Source organism: Perissodus microlepis, chromosome 5 (assembly GCF_051167445.1).
Source record: "Perissodus microlepis isolate ML-2025 ecotype Zambia chromosome 5, ASM5116744v1, whole genome shotgun sequence".
In the NCBI taxonomy this organism is placed as follows: domain Eukaryota; kingdom Metazoa; phylum Chordata; class Actinopteri; order Cichliformes; family Cichlidae; genus Perissodus; species Perissodus microlepis.
The window spans coordinates 4,298,983-4,315,231 of NC_140465.1; the positions used below are offsets into that span (position 1 = coordinate 4,298,983).

Here is a 16,249-nt window from a genome sequence, read left to right on the forward strand (position 1 = left end):
TGTATCAATACTTTGCTTTTTAAGTTCAGTATGTAGCCTGCTGAACTGTGTTAATTATTTCTCTGGAAAAAATAATCCTCAAACATGCACTATGAAAAATGTCCAAACATCTTTGTGTGCTTTAGAGACAGAACATGTCACATTTGAGGTCTCCAAAAACCCAGTTTCAAAACACATGAAAAGCTGTTGAAATTTCCAGGCAAGTATATACATGTTAAATGACAAGATATAGTGTTCAAATAGCATCAATTAACAACTTCAGGTTTTTTATTTCTATATGACAATTTTTCGTAATTAAACAATAAGAACAAGTAGTCTGATGTCCTGTAATCATTACATTGTAATGACAGTCCCTTCTGTGCATCCTCCGACATGCCAAAAAGGGAGGCTGTAAAAAGAACAAAACCAATAAATATGAGTAAAGTAACAAAATAACTCACCTTATAAACACAAGGATTTAGGATCCTTTAGCATCTGCTGTTATTTTCAATCAATTCATCCAAAAAAATAAAATAAATACATAAATAAATAATAGATGTGCTTACAGTCTGAGGAGATTGTCCCCAACACCACAGATCGCACTCACAACACTGTCCAGTGATGCTGCATCTGCCTGCAAACGATCATCTCCTCCTCTCTCAGGCACCTCACAGCCATCACCTTCTCGAAGACCTTTCTCTTTGTCTGGAGGTCTGCAGCAGCTACAGTTTATCAACATCAGAAGGGAAAACATAATAGCATATTATCATTCAAGAACAGAACATCCAACTGCTGCTCAGATACTGGGAATTTGTTTAAACAGGATACATTTGAAATATTTATAAATGAAGAGCTTACATTCACTTGTGCTCTGCCAGGGCCAAATGTTGGTCTGGATGAGGGCATCACTGGACACAATTTGCTTTGCTGGTTCAGCAAGCCTGGTTCTTCTCATCTAAGATGACCTTGTGAATTCTTTGTCGCCTCTTATTGCTATCTGTAAATAATCATAAAAAAGGCACACCTTCACATAATGTATATATTTAGATTAGAATCCACACTCTTCAATTTGTTTGCTAGAACATGCATCACATCCAGCTAAAACAAACCTGGATAAGATTTTATTCTGTTTACAAAGTAGCCGTACATGCACCAAACTGCAAAAGTATCAAACGGCCCATTTCAAAGCAAAAAACCTTTTTCTCACCTTCCTTTTTACTCCAAACCTGGAAGCACACACGACACAGGAAATATAATCAGATCTCTGACAGTGAAGACAAATAAAAGATCTCGACTTAGCTCTGCTAATAATGACACAGAGAAACAAAAATGTATATGTGTGTGTCCAGATTATTTATACACTTATTCACAAAAAAAATTACATTTGTTCATTTTTCATTCAACAGTTCACTAAACCAGTCTTGGCTACATAAAAATGCACAATAAAGCAAAACTGGAGAAACCAATAGACATTTTTAATCCTTCTCTTATATGGTAAATGGACTGGTTCTTATATAGCGCTTTTCTACTCTTCTGAGCACTCAAAGCACTTTACACAACTTGTGCATTCACCCATTCGCACAAGCACATTGTTCTAAGTGTTCTAAGTGCTTTCTAAGAAGCATTCACACACATTCATACTCCGATGGATGCATTGAAAAGCAATTTGGGGTTAATATCTTGCCCAAGGATATTTGGCATGCAGACTAGGGGAAGCCAGGAAACCTGGCAACCTTCCTATCAGTAGATGACCTGCTCTACCGCCTGAGCTACAGCCACCCCTATATATGTTCTCATTTTATTTTTACCTATAAACTGAAGCACAAGCGTAAAGAAACACAGACATTTGAATCTGTCTGAATGTAAAGATCTTATCTCTCAGTCTCTTTTCTTCTTGAGTTTCTAACAAAAAAATGTATTGATTTGCTGTAATTACACTGTAACATTACTTTTTCATTGTGAATTTCAGCCTCCTTTTTCACATTTCTGCTGCTATTCTTATGCAATCAGACTGTCACAGCTTTCATGTTCCTCATTTGTTACCAGCTAGTGTTGGTATTAATTAATTAGGTTGGTTCTCAGGAAGCTATGGTGTTAAATCGTTACCTCCCTGCTTTATATTTTGCTGCATATTTCGTATACAGCACCTCCTTCTGAACGAAAAGGGATTGTTACAACAACGAATCCAGAAAGAAAAAATCCTAAAACAATAGAGGCAATATCCTTGTTAGAACTGGCCGATTTATTTATGTCCTCTTTTATGGACATTTGTTTTTATTCTAGGGAGGACATAGGAAAAAAATTGAAAGATTCTATGGGCTCAAATATTTATGACAACAATTTGAGCCCATATCGAATCAGTATCGTCGATACCACTCTGAATTTTAGCTGGTATCGGATCGGAAAGGAAATCAGTGGTATGCACATCACTAGAAACAACGGTCTGGAAAACACCTTACGAGTTCTCGTGGTCTCGCGGGATTTCCCAGCGTTGCCTAGCGACGTGACTCTCAATCGGTTCCGCGAGGGCTTTTCTGGCTTTCAGAAGTATTAATGTTTTCTGGAAGTGTTTGTTATGCGCAGAGACACTCTTCAGTTTTCAAGTCTGCTGGCATATCATTATTTTTTTTTTAGTGACATCTAAAAATGTCTTTTGTAGTTGCTCAGTCCCATTTCATTTTCGGTGTACGGACTGGTGTGAGGAACAATTTGTGTTTCTTTGACGAGCAAACCGTCGTCTTCCCCAGCGGAAACAGCTGCGTGTGTTTCAACACTGTCCAACGATGGCAGCGGTTCATTTCAGGTGCGCTCATTTTTAGATGTCTAAGTCATAACTAACTAACATAAGTAACTAAATTTCTACCCTGGCGGTGCTCTTGATATAAGTACGAAAGTTGGTTTTTTTTAGTATTTAACAGCATTTATTTCTGTTGGTGTCGTCTCTCCAGGCTCAGAGAGAAGTAAGGGAATGCGTGCTATGACCATCAGCTCCAACAGACGCTACCTGGCAGTGTCAGATTATGGAGAGAGAGCCACCGTCACTGTGTTTGACCTGCAGCATGAGCAGGGCAGAAAGAGAAAGGTTTTGAGTGCAGGAGACATGTCTGTTCAAGAGTTTATCTGCATTGCTTTCTCTCCTGATTCCAAGTACCTGATAGGCCTGACAGGGAGCCCAGAGTGGATGCTGATCCTCTGGCTTTGGGAGAAACACAAACTCCTGGCAACACTGAAGACAACAAACACAAATAATCCTGTCACCCAGGTGAGTCATCTGTGCTGCATCAGTGAAGCTTGTATAAATGCAACACATGCTGAACACGTTATTATTATAGTAACTGTTTCTCATCAGGTCAGCTTCAACCCTTACAACAACACACAGCTCTGTGTGAGCGGAACCGGTGTTTTCAAGCTGTTCCGCTACTCAGAGGGGGCCCTGAAACCAAGCAGTGTTGCAAAGGTTGAGTCCATCAATTTCCTGTGCCACACCTGGATGTCAGAGCACAGGGTGATCGCTGGCACAGACACTGGCAGGCTGCTGGTGTTTGAGTCTGGAGACCTGCGAAGAGAGATCAGCATGACTTGTGTGCAGGGCCAGCCTGCCAGGTGAGAAAGCTGGACCACATGAAGTGGTGCTATTTTACATGAAGCAGCCTCTGTAACTCATCTCCACCCCATGCTGTTCCTGCCATTTTTGACCCAATCAGGGTCAAGTCCATAATCATAATGGTGAATAATCTGACCTCAAAACCAACTAATTTTATTGAATTCTGTCGGTTGTACCCCAAAAATATCTAGCATAGAGCTTTTCATGGCTACCAAAAGCACCTGCTAATCTGGGCAGATGGGCAAATATAAATTCCTGGTGTCTAACTTCATTGTTGTCCAACAAATACACGCCGATGGATTAAATAAAGACTTTAAATGTCTGAGCAGCTAGTATCACTCATAACGTGTGGCAATGATTAAAAAAAGTAGTGGAAAAGTTGGCAGACATGTTGAAACATGGAATGGAAATGCGTATAACAAATGATAACCAGCTGATCTCAGACCAGATGAATGGGTTCACTGTGGTCACTGCAGCGATCCATCTTTGATGAGTGATGTTCTTGCTTATAACCGCTTCACTCTGCACAGGCAGGTGGAGGTAAAGAAGATCAAAGATGCTAATGTGAATGAAGGTCCCTCTGTCCCTTCCATCACAGCAATCCTGTCCTACTCCAAAGGCTTTGCATGCTCTAGAGGTCCTGGCACCGTTTTTCTGTTTGAGCAGACAGATGAGAATGGTTACAGAAAGACCAGGGAGATAAAGGTAAATGTTCAAGCTTTATTTCAGAAAAGGTGGAAAGTGTAGTCTTTGTGTGCACATGGGTATGTTTGTGTCAGATCCCTCTAGATGCATACTGCAGCGGTGTGACCTTGGCAGAATACCAGCAGATTGACACCATATGCATCAGTCCAGCAGAGGAGACTTTGGCCATCAGCACAAACCGAGGACAGCTGTACAGTGTCAGCCTGTCCTCTGTGGACATGAACAAGGTGCTCTACAGTTACACCTACCAGCACCACCAATGACGGGGTTCATCATTTGTATAAGTGAAATTACTGCTTCAACTGTCCTAGCTGGTATTTTATTTTCTTCCACATGCCCCCATCAATTCAGATTATGTAGAGCTGTTTGCTACATCCATTCTCACACTGACCTCTTCTGTGCTTGAAACATTACTATAGTAGCTGGTCGGCAGTCAGAAATACATACATATTATTTTGCTGTTTTACTTTTTCTTCTATGTATGATCTCACTTCCTCTTCTTTTTTTTGGTGGACCAATTGTGCTCATTTCCAGTTGGATATTTTTAACAGTCTTTGTATGCTGTAGCAAAGAAAACAGTAGCGAAGTCTTGTGAATGAAAAGAAAAAGGTCAATCCAAGAAACATGGAAAACAGTTCAAATAATCCAGCAAAAAATAATTTTGTCTTTATTTGCAGCTTCATATTTTTATTCACGGACTTTGTTAGAGTAGTTGTCTTATACTCGGCCTCGATACATCCCCTCAGTTAATTTTTTATCTGAAACAAGCTTCTCTGCCTTTAAGTTAGTTCTCTAAGGTAACCTTTTTACAGATATTCCCTCTCTTTGACATCATCTAGAGTAGATGTGGCCCACATGAGGTCAGTGGTAGATTAGGATTTAAATGTAAAGACATTGCACCCTTTGATAAACTCCCCATCAGAATTGAGTCGAGATTATAGGCTGAACTCAATTCTGATGTAGCATGGCCCTCCACAACAGTGCCAGTTTCTCATGTGGCCCCTTGAAAAGTTAATTGCCCATCCATTCTCTAGAGAAAAAGGGTAAAAAAAAATATTTTTTGTTGTTGTTTTCTCCTTCTCTTCCTTCATTGTCTTCTTTCTGTTGTCTACCTCCACTTTCTTTTTTTCTCCACTTGTTTAAGGCATCAGAGTTCTCTTTAGATGTTTAAAGTTGATGTTTTCTTTGCAACTCCATTAGGAAGATAAACTACACTTTGAGTTCCTGTCCCAGTCCTTCCACTCCAGCTCCATCACTGGTTTGTCCATCTGCATACGCAAGCCCCTCGTAGCCACCTGCTCTCTGGACCGCTCTGTCCGCATCTGGAACTACGAGACAAAGTAAAACACATACACAGTACACAATTCCTTTTATAGATATATATCAATCAGTTTTTGTCAGGTTGATACAATATAAAACTGCATAACAGAATGACATGTCATGTTTCTGAGCTCTTGCTGTTCTCTCTGTTTTGTCACTAGAGTGTTGGAGCTGTGCAAGGAGTTCCAGGAGGAGGCGTACAGTGTGGCACTACATCCCACAGGCCTCTTCATCCTTGTGGGGTTTTCAGACAGACTCAGGCTGATGAACCTGCTTATTGATGACATCCGCACCTTCAAGGAGTTCACTGTGCGCAGCTGTAAAGAGGTAGAGGTTGCTTTGCATTTGTGTTTGCAGTAAATCTGAACAGCCAATACTGAAATAATCAGAGTATTACTAAATTCAAGGGTGAAATGATTGATCTTTACCCCCTTCTGTTGTGTCTCATCCAGCTGTGTTCTGTGAATCCGTAAATACTGAATCCTGGGTTAGCGTTTTCAGTATTTACTGCGATATTTGATAATTCATCTTAAAGTGGAGCATTATCACATTTTCCACTCAAAACTTTTGTGCTTGGACTCTGTCTTTGTCTCCTTCTCTTTTCAGTGTGCTTTTAGCAACGGTGGCCACATGTTTGCAGCTGTCAATGGAAACATCATTCAAATCTATTCTGTCACCTCTTTTGACAATATCCTTAATCTGAAGGGCCACAATGGAAAGGTGAGTCAGCTGGAGTATGTGTTACAGAGGAGTCCCAGTGCTTATTTGTCATTCTTATTTACTGGTATTTCAATTAACAGGTGTGTCGGATTGAATGGAGCCTGGACGACAGCCGGGTCGTGTCTTGTGGGGTGGATGGGGCAGTGTACGAGTGGAACACGCAGAGTGGCAAGCGGGAGTCAGAAAGCGTCCTAAAGTCCTGCAGTTATACAGGTGTGGCCTTCTCCTCAGACTGTAAGACCATCCTGGCTGTGGGAACAGACCTCACTCTGAAGGAGATCCAAGACTGTCAGGTTAGCAGGCACAGCTGACTCCTGGATTTGTTCTTTTAAGTTGCTGCAAATCAACAAAACATCTCAAGCAGCAGCAATGTTTGTTTTTTCTTTCTTTTTCTTTTTTTCTTTTAAAAACTGGGTTTATTATTGTATCCTATCCACAGGTACTGAGGGAGGTTCCAGCTGATGAAACAGCTCACACTGCTCTTGCAGTGTCCCATTCTGGTAGAGTGGTCTTCACCGGGACCTCCAGTGGGACTGTAAGGGCCATTAAATACCCATTACCTATCCAGAAGGAATGGATGACATACCAGGCTCACTCTGGGCCTGTCACCAAGGTGAGCAGAAGCACTGATTTGCTCATTAAACTGATCAGAATACTTTATTGGTCCCTAGGGGAAATTATGTGTATTAATGTGATGTGAGATTGATACACACACAATCTCACATCGTGTATGAAAAAATCGATTTACTATGATGCTGATCATTAAGAAGCAAAGAGTCCACCCACTAAAACATGTGTGTCCTCAGATGGTGATCACGTATGATGATCAGTTCCTGCTGACAGTGTCTGAAGACGGCTGTCTGCTGATTTGGAAAATCATCGATAAGGAAGGCAGAGGTCTAAAGAGCAACAAACACATAGTCCACACGGAAGAGATCCTTATCACCAAGTCAGACCTGGAGGAGAAGGTGAGTAAGTGCATAGTGTGACACCCCCCTGTTGGTCTTGTTCCTAAAGCATTGTAAGTTCTTGATCCTGGACCATCAGTGCAAGTGGTCAGTTATGTGTTTGTAATGTTATAGCTTTGGAGCATCACTCAGTGCAACACTCAGTGCATCATGGGAAGTCTCCAGCAGCCTAGGCCTATTTCAGCATAACTAAGGATTCAGGGTCACCTGATCCAGCCCTAACTATATGTATGTGTATATGTATATTTCATCTAAAAGAAAATTTTTAAGCCTGATCGTAAAAGTAGACAGGGTCTCCGAAAGCTGAAGCCTCTACTTCTAGTTCCTAGAAGGAACAATCCTTAGTGCTGTACTGCATGTGAGGTTTTTTTTGCCAGATGAAGCCTCCCTATACATGGCTAGCATGCATCCATCCATGCATACTTATATACACACATAGATACAGAGGTGACAAAAGTACGGATATTTCGTACTTAAGTACAGATACTAGTATCAAAAAAGCCTGTTTTAAAAATGTGAGGAGTAGAATGTAAAGATATTTGATTAAAATGTAGGGAGTAAAAGTAAACAGCTGTCAGAAAAATACCTACTCAAGTAAAGTATAGATACCTGAAAATTCTTTTCAAGTACAGTAACAAAGTATTTGTACTTTGTAACAAAGTATTTGTACTTTGTAACAAAGTATTTGTACTTTGTCACTTCCCAGCTCTGTACATACGACCATTTTCGGCTTCTTATGATGCCCCAGCAACCAGGACCAAGCTAAGGTCCTGGTTGCTGGGGCAGCATCTCAGCAGAGACCTCACTCTCACCACTAATCCTGGTCTTTCGGGGACCTTGAGGTGTTCCCAAACCAGATGTAACTTCTCCAGCATCTCTCTTCAGCCTTTCTCTCTTTAGTACACGCCTGAAACACCTCGTTTAGGAGGCCTCCTGGTCAGATGCCTGAACCACCTGAGCTCACTCCTTTTGATGTGATGAAGTAGAGGCTCTACTTTGACTTCCTCCTACATGAACAGGCTCCTCACCGAGCCTTTGGAGGAAGCTCATTTGCACTGCTTGTATCCATGGTCTTCAACCACTACACACAACTTGTGGCTGTAGGTCAGGGTGGGAATGTAGGTGAGCCAGTAAATCGACAGCCTCGCTTTCACACGAAGCAGAGTCTGGGGTTCACATTACTGCAGACGCTACAGCAATCTGTTCTTTCCAAGTAGTATGAGGTACACTTCATGTGTTTATGTGTCTGGTTTAAGTTATTTATGTACGACACTTTAGAAGAAAGCTAAAAGAATTGCAACAAGGTGACAACTGTCATGTTATGGTTAAAAGAAGAGGTATTGAATGTATGTTCCTGCGTCTACTTTCAGACCCAGCACATGCTGGAGATGAAGATGCGGCTGGAGGAGCTGCAGATGGAGAATGAGTACCAGCTCCGCCTGAAGGACATGAACTACAACGAGAAGCTCAGAGAGCTGTCTGACAACTTTGTCCAGCAGATAGAATCTCTGAAAACATCCCAACAGGTGTGCCTCTGTTACACGAGAGCTCAGCTTCACATAGATTTACAACTTAAAGGTCAAAATGTCTTCCCAAGACTAGCAATCATCAGTGGGTGACTTTTGACGTTGATTAATTGAGTCAGTAGCTGCTGCCCTTGATGAATCAGGTATCCTGCTTTTACTGCAGGCCATGAAGACAGAGATGGAAAAGCAGGAATGTGAGAATCAGCAGAATTCTGCAGAGCTTATTATGAAGCATTCGAAAGAACTGAAGGATTTAGGTAACAGGAGAACAGGATCAGCACAATCTGTTATCTTTATTTTTGTAAGTGTTTGGTGTTCATACTCTTTTAATCACACACAGAGCTATCATACAGCCAGAAGCTGATTGTGGAGCACGAGAAGTACCAGGATCTTCAGCAAAAACATCAAAGAATGCAGGAAGACTATGAGAAGCAGCTCAAGTCTGCAGAGGACAGAAAAATCCAAGCGGTGGAGGAGCTCACAAAGATGTACGAGGCCAAGCTACAGGAGAAGGCCGAGCTCCTCGCTCAGGTCAGTAATAAGGAGCAGGAAGAGGAGGTGGTGGTAAGTTAAATGGTGCAGAAGTTGAATGAAACCGGTAATCTTTCGTTTAGTGTCAGGAGGACACCGAACAGAAGATTAGTGTTTTTAAAGCAATCATAAAGCAGGCTGAAGAGGACGAGGAGAGGAAGATTCTCGAGATCCAGACCAATTATGAGAAGAAAATGAAAACTGAGAAACAGACCAATACAAATCTGAAGGGAAAAAATAGCATCATGGCACAAAAGGTGAACAAAGCTTCTGTTATTCACTGAATGTTTGGTTCTGTTGCAGAGCATCAGCTCTGTCTCCTGTCTGTCTGCTCACATCAGCTGCTGTTCTCTGTGTGTCTCCTCTTTGGTTGGTTGGACGCTGGTGTGTTCACAGTTTATCAGTCTACAGAAGCAGATTGATGACAGGAGCGCTGATATAAACAAACTGAAGCAAGAGCGGCAGAGGCTGCTTGGGCTGATCCGCTCCCTGGAGAGTGACATTGAAGACCTGAAGAGGCAGATCTCTGGACATGAAAAGACCAGTCAGGACAAGGTGACCAAGATCAGAGCTGTCATTTCCTGTCAACCAAACGTCCACTTAAAAGAATTTTAAACAGTTTTACATTTTGAAGCCTCGACATTACACATATGGAGTCAGAATTCAATTCAATTCAATTCAATTTTATTTATATAGCGCCAAATCACAACAAAAGTCGCCTCAAGGCGCTTCATAGATACAGAGAAAAACCCAACAATCATATGACCCCCTATGAGCAAGCACTTTGGCGACAGTGGGAAGGAAAAACTCCCTTTTAACAGGAAGAAACCTCCGGCAGAACCAGGCTCAGGGAGGGGCGGCCATCTGCTGCGACCGGTTGGGGTGAGAGAAGGAAGACAGGATAAAAGACATGCTGTGGAAGAGAGACAGAGGTTAATAACAGATATGATTCAATGCAGAGAGGTCTATTAATACATAGTGAGTGAGAAAGGTGGCTGGAAAGGAAAAACTCAATGCATCATGGGAATCCCCCGGCAGCCTACGTCTATTGCAGCATAACTAAGGGAGGATTCAGGGTCACCTGGTCCAGCCCTAACTATATGCTTTAGCAAAAAGGAAAGTTTTAAGCCTAATCTTAAAAGTAGAGATAGTTTCTGTCTCCCGAATCCAAACTGGAAGCTGGTTCCACAGAAGAGGGGCCTGAAAACTGAAGGCTCTGCCTCCCATTCTACTTTTAAATACTCTAGGAACAACAAGTAGGCCTGCAGAGCGAGAGCGAAGTGCTCTAATAGGGTGATATGGTACTACAAGGTCATTAAGATAAGATGGGGCCTGATTATTTAAGACCTTGTATGTGAGGAGCAGGATTTTGAATTCAATTCTGGATTTAACAGGAAGCCAATGAAGGGAAGCCAAAACAGGAGAAATATGCTCTCTCCTTCTAGTCCCTGTCAGTACTCTTGCTGCAGCATTTTGGATTAGCTGAAGGCTTTTCAGTGAGTTTTTTGGACATCCTAATAATAATGAATTACAGTCGTCCAGCCTGGAAGTAATAAATGCATGAACTAGTTTTTCAGCGTCACTCTGAGACAGGATATTTCTAACTTTAGAGATGTTGCGCAAATGGAAGAAAGCAGTCTTACATATTTGTTTAATATGTGCGTTGAAGGACATGTCCTGGTCAAAAATGACTCCAAGGTTCCTCACAGCGTTACTGGAGGCCAAGGTAATGCCATCCAGAGTATGAATCTGGTTAGATACCATATTTCTAAGATTTTCAGGGCCGAGTACAATAACCTCAGTTTTATCTGAATTAAGAAGCAGAAAGTTAGCGGCCATCCAGGTCTTTATGTCTTTAAGACATTCCTGCAGTTTAACTAATTGGTGTGTGTTATCTGGCTTCATGGACAGATAGAGCTGGGTGTCATCTGCATAGCAGTGAAAATGTATGCTATGTCTTCTAATGATGCTGCCTAAGGGAAGCATGTATAATGTAAACAGAATTGGTCCTAGCACTGAACCCTGTGGAACTCCATAATTAACCTCAGTGTGTGAAGAGGACTCTCCATTTACATGCACAAATTGGAGTCTATTAGATAGATATGATACAAACCACTGCAGTGCAGTACCTGTAATACCTACAGCATGTTCTAATCGCTCTAATAGGATATTATGGTCAACAGTATCGAACGCTGCACTGAGGTCTAGCAGGACAAGCACAGAGATGAGTCCACTGTCAGAGGCCATAAGAAGATCATTTGTAACCTTCACTAAAGCTGTTTCTGTGCTGTGATGAGCTCTGAAACCTGACTGAAACTCTTCAAATAAACCATTCCTCTGCAGATGATCTGTTAGCTGTTTGACAACTACTCTTTCAAGGATTTTTGATATGAAAGGAAGGTTGGAGATTGGCCTATAATTAGCTAAGACTGCTGGGTCTAGAGATGGCTTTTTGAGTAAAGGTTTAACCACAGCCAGCTTGAAGGCCTGTGGTACATAGCCGACCATTAGAGATAGGTTGATCATATTTAAGATCGAAGAATTAATCAATGGCAGGACTTCTTTGAGCAGTTTTGTAGGAATGGGGTCTAAAAGACACGTTGATGGTTTGGAGGAAGTAATTATTGAAGTTAACTCAGAAAGATCAATTGGAGAAAAAGAGTCTAACTTAACATCAATGGTACTAAGAGTAGCTGTAGATAATATTACATCTGTGGGATGATTACTGGTAATTTTTTCTCTAATGATAAAAATTTTATTTGTGAAGAAGTTCATGAAGTCATTACTAGTTAACGTTAAAGGGATGGTTGGCTCAACAGAGCTCTGACTCTTTGTCAGCCTGGCTACAGTGCTGAAGAGAAACCTGGGGTTGTTCTTATTTTCTTCAATCAGTGATGAATAGTAAGATGTTCTGGCTTTGCGGAGGGCTTTCTTATAAAGCAGCAAACTATTTCTCCAGGCTAAATGATGATCCTCTAAATTTGTGACACGCCACGCCAGAAGTGACGACAGTTATAATTTAACACTAGCTTTAACTCTATAAAGCATAAAGTGACATTTTAATGATGAGTTTTGACACCCAGCTGATAGAAACAAATAAGATTTGGGGACTTCTCGCCCCCCGAGTTCCTGCTCTTTGTTGTGCTCAGTGCTCACTTATTTGTTCCTCAAGTTTTTCTGCTTCTTTGTACTTTCCTTCATGACCATCCTAATAGCTTCACAGATCTCCTTCCAGGAATTTGCTGACATTTATGAGTCATTATAGATGAGATGATGATTGCGTTGAAAAATAGCCAGAAATACACAGGACGAACAGGCCAGTCACAACAGCTGTGGGCTGCGTTGATATGTCTTCTGGCTCTACAAAGGAGTGCGTCAGGTTATGTTGTAGGGTGTCAGAGGGGTTGCAGTTGTGATGCAGGTGCAGTGTAGATTTCTCAGCGAAGCTTAAGTGCTGTGTTACTGTGCATACATTTATGGGAATATGAGCATATTATAAGCATATAAGTATAATATAAGCATATTTTAAAGCGTTGGGTTACTGAAAGACAGACAAGTTTTCCTACATGCACTTCAACTCTGAGCTCTTCTCTACATTAGCTGTAAAATTGTACTGTCTAATTCAGTTTGACTACATGACATATGGAGACTGATCTGGACCAGATTCTCTTGACATTGTTCAGAATTCATGTATGAAAACCTTTGAACTCTAAAACCGTTCAACCTGTTCATGTTCTCACAGGATCACATTATCTCGTGCTTGAAGAGAAAGAATCAGGAACTGGAGAAGTTAAAGTTTGTTCTTGAATTCCAGCTGAATGAGTTAAAGCAGAAAACTGAGCCTCTGCAACATGACATCAGTGTGAAGAAGGAGCGGATCAGTCAGGTATGTGAAAGATGAAAAAGCTTAGCACTGTGTTAACGCATGGTTAGAAAACATATGTGGAGATTGTTGAATACATAAATGTAGATGATTCATAAGGGTTCCTGTACATTTTCTTGCCATTTGAATAGTGTTGAGTTAAAAAGTTAGACAGAAATAAAGTTTGCTGTGCTTGGTTGACCTTGTTTTAATCGATCTGATAGGACTGCATTAGCAGTCAAGTTAAAACAGTGTCAACACTACAGTTACAGTGTCGTGCTATTTCTCGTGTTCGGCAGCTGGAGGAAGAGCTGATACAAACCGACAAGAGCAATGCTCAGCTGAAGCTCACCGTCTCTGAGCTGAAGCTCAAACTGAAGACCAGAGACAAAGAGATGTGCAAAGAGAGTCAGAAGGTCAGTAAACAAACAACGCTTCCTTTTTAAAGTAAAGAGGCAAAACTACATAATCTGTGTCATTGTGCAAATAATTGTGGACCTAACTCTTTTGAGAAAGAAGTGGCATTCAGAGAATCTTGAATTGAAGTCTAATGGAGAAATCTGCAAAGAAAACTTTTTAAACCCACTGGGCCAGAATCAAAATCAGCAACTCTTTTTTAAATCAGATTTGAGGTACTGCTAACATTAATGCCAAGTGGCAAGATTAGGTCCTAGAAGGACTTTGGCTCCACCCAAAAGCTCTTGCTTACAAGTGGCAGCCAATCAGAGGAAATGTAGGGTGGCGGAAACTAAAACCTGTTTCAGACACAAGGTGAACAGCTGCATGAAGGCCAAGTATAAGGTAAATGATGATTGTTTTTAACTGTGAATCTACTGGGCTACATGTACTGTAGTAAAATCGAGGAATAAAAATATGAAGCTGGAAGTGAGCAGAATAGATCCTCTTTAAGCTTTGAGGATAAAAGTGTAATAAAAATCATTCCTTTTTTAATATAAGAATGGGCTTCTCTTGTTTTTTGTTGTCAGGTCAAAGATTTGGAGACGCATCTCCAGCGATTGAAATCAGACCTGCACAACTGTGTCGGCTTCATCCAGGAGCCTAAAACTCTGAAGGACAACATACAGATGATATACGCTCGATATGTCCAGCAGACTGAAAGGGTAAGTATGCTAAGAAATACCCCAAGAGCTGCCTGGATGCTGGGAGGGCTTGAAATCAAACTGTCAAGAGTATGTCCCGTTTGAAAGGTGGAGAGAACCAATGCAGATGATACTGTTCAGAAGGCGCTGCGTCACCAGTGTGATCGACAGGAGAAGACAGTAAATGGCCTCAAAATGAGGCTGGTCAAATCTGCAGAGGAGCACGAAAAGGTCTACACCAAAATCATGAAGGTTAGTCATTACCCAGATCACAACAGTACATTGGCATTAGTCATTAACAATGCAACTCTGAAGTCTTAACATATCCTGTATGACAGAGTGTGAAAGTGTAATGTGGAGTAAAGACCTGCTGAATTGATAGTTATCTAGCCACGACTTTGGACTTTGCAGGAAAACATGACTCTGATAGCTGAAATCAACGAACTGCGGAAGGAGCTGCATTTGGCCAGGACTCAGGCTAAAGACGTCAGAGCTCAGCTGGCTCTCTTAAAGAAGCCCAAGAAGTCACAGCCCATCTTAGAAGAAGCAGCCTACCAGGAGCCCAAACAGCTAGGAGTCAGCTGATCGTCTTTTACCTCAGCAATAGCTCTGCAACTAACACACAGCAGCAGATACACATGAAAATCATATAAGAAGAAAGTTGTTAGTAAGATTGTTGTATTCACTTTGATAATGAACGTGTGGATTTGTATGTTACCATAGCAATTTACTGCAGAAACCAATCATATTGATAAAGGTTTGATCACTGACCAGTGAACCTGTTGTCATTTCCAGGAAGTCAAATACTGATGTTTAGCCAAAGACGCTGGTGTCTCCAATGTATACAAAAGATGTCCTTTAGCAGTGGCCCTGTGTAGTGAGGCGAGTCTTATTCCTCATGTCACAACTGCAATATATATATATCATTTTCATTTTTAGCCTAAACATGTAGTTCTAGTGTCTAAACCAGAGAAAAGGGAAAATAAAAACAAAATTGAATGTTGAGTGAAAGGACACAAACCAATATCTCCAGGGTCTTGTCATTCCTACCATCCTACCTACTTGTGTGCTCTTTAAAACAGGTATCATAAACATCAGCAGCCATGCAGATATTGTTTCTAAAATAATTTCTTAACCATCTATAGATCTGCTGCAGCCTCACAGTAACCATCCACATGTTCAGATGGTTTACAAATCGTCATTTCTCTGCACTTTGCAACTTCTCCCCTCCTATTGGTGAGCACTTAAGAAATTATTTGTGTATTCATTAATGTTCCTCAACCACAGAAATTCCCAACAGCCACACAATATTTACATTCTGGAATTAACACTTCAATGGATAAGGCTACATTTCTAAACAGATCCACTGTTAAAGCTAGTCCCTCCATGGTGTCCCAGCACCACACGTGTTATTTTAGTTAAAACATACACGTGCTGTTGGTCTTGCTTATGCAGCATCTACATCAGCTCTGCGTATTTTGCACATATGAAATCAATGGTAAGGTGATGTGACTTCTATACATTTTACATCAGATAAAAACTTTATTTGTAAGATTCAGATAATTATTTATTAAAAGCTAGACATTTTAAATGAGAATAAGAAAGAAAAGTATTCCTTTGTGCCCGTCTTTCCCTGTTTATGCCCTACCTGACATCCACTGGTTTCCTCTTTCTGGCGCAAAGTGGGCGATAAACAAACGAGAGACGGGACTTGCGACAGAAAAGCCGATCAGCTGATCATTGATCAGTTTCATGATTGAAGTAGCAACAGTTCAATTCAATTCAATTTTATTTATATAGCGCCAAATCACAACAAAAGTCGCCTCAAGGCGCTTCATAGATACAGAGAAAAACCCAACAATCATATGACCCCCTATGAGCAAGCACTTTGGCGACAGTGGGAAGGAAAAACTCCCTTTTAACAGGAAGAAACC

General features: G+C 41.1%; 1 protein-coding gene across 1 annotated transcript; it reads left to right on the forward strand.

Annotated features, from left to right (window-relative positions):
• Positions 1-2,488: 2,488 nt before the first annotated feature.
• Positions 2,489-15,085, forward strand: cfap57 (cilia and flagella associated protein 57). Its single transcript, XM_084927449.1, has 21 exons — positions 2,489-2,782; positions 2,928-3,241; positions 3,329-3,582; positions 4,114-4,288; positions 4,363-4,515; positions 5,489-5,628; positions 5,770-5,935; positions 6,215-6,328; positions 6,409-6,621; positions 6,768-6,941; positions 7,135-7,296; positions 8,667-8,822; positions 8,986-9,079; positions 9,163-9,353; positions 9,437-9,610; positions 9,750-9,908; positions 13,096-13,239; positions 13,515-13,631; positions 14,202-14,336; positions 14,424-14,567; positions 14,727-15,085. The coding sequence occupies exons 1-21, from the start codon at positions 2,626-2,628 to the stop codon at positions 14,898-14,900; spliced, it is 3,510 nt and encodes a 1,169-aa protein (XP_084783575.1). The 5' UTR covers positions 2,489-2,625; the 3' UTR covers positions 14,901-15,085.
• The last annotated feature ends 1,164 nt before the right edge of the window (positions 15,086-16,249 follow it).

Excerpts from the sequence above, each read along its gene's own strand:
- cfap57 (XM_084927449.1), top strand. The coding sequence starts at position 2,626 with ATGTCTTTTGTAGTTGCTCAGTCCCATTTCATTTTCGGTGTACGGACT. Across the intron at positions 5,629-5,769 it reads ATCTGGAACTACGAGACAAA|AGTGTTGGAGCTGTGCAAGG; the intron begins GTAAAACACATA and ends TTTTGTCACTAG. Across the intron at positions 9,909-13,095 it reads AAAAGACCAGTCAGGACAAG|GATCACATTATCTCGTGCTT; the intron begins GTGACCAAGATC and ends ATGTTCTCACAG.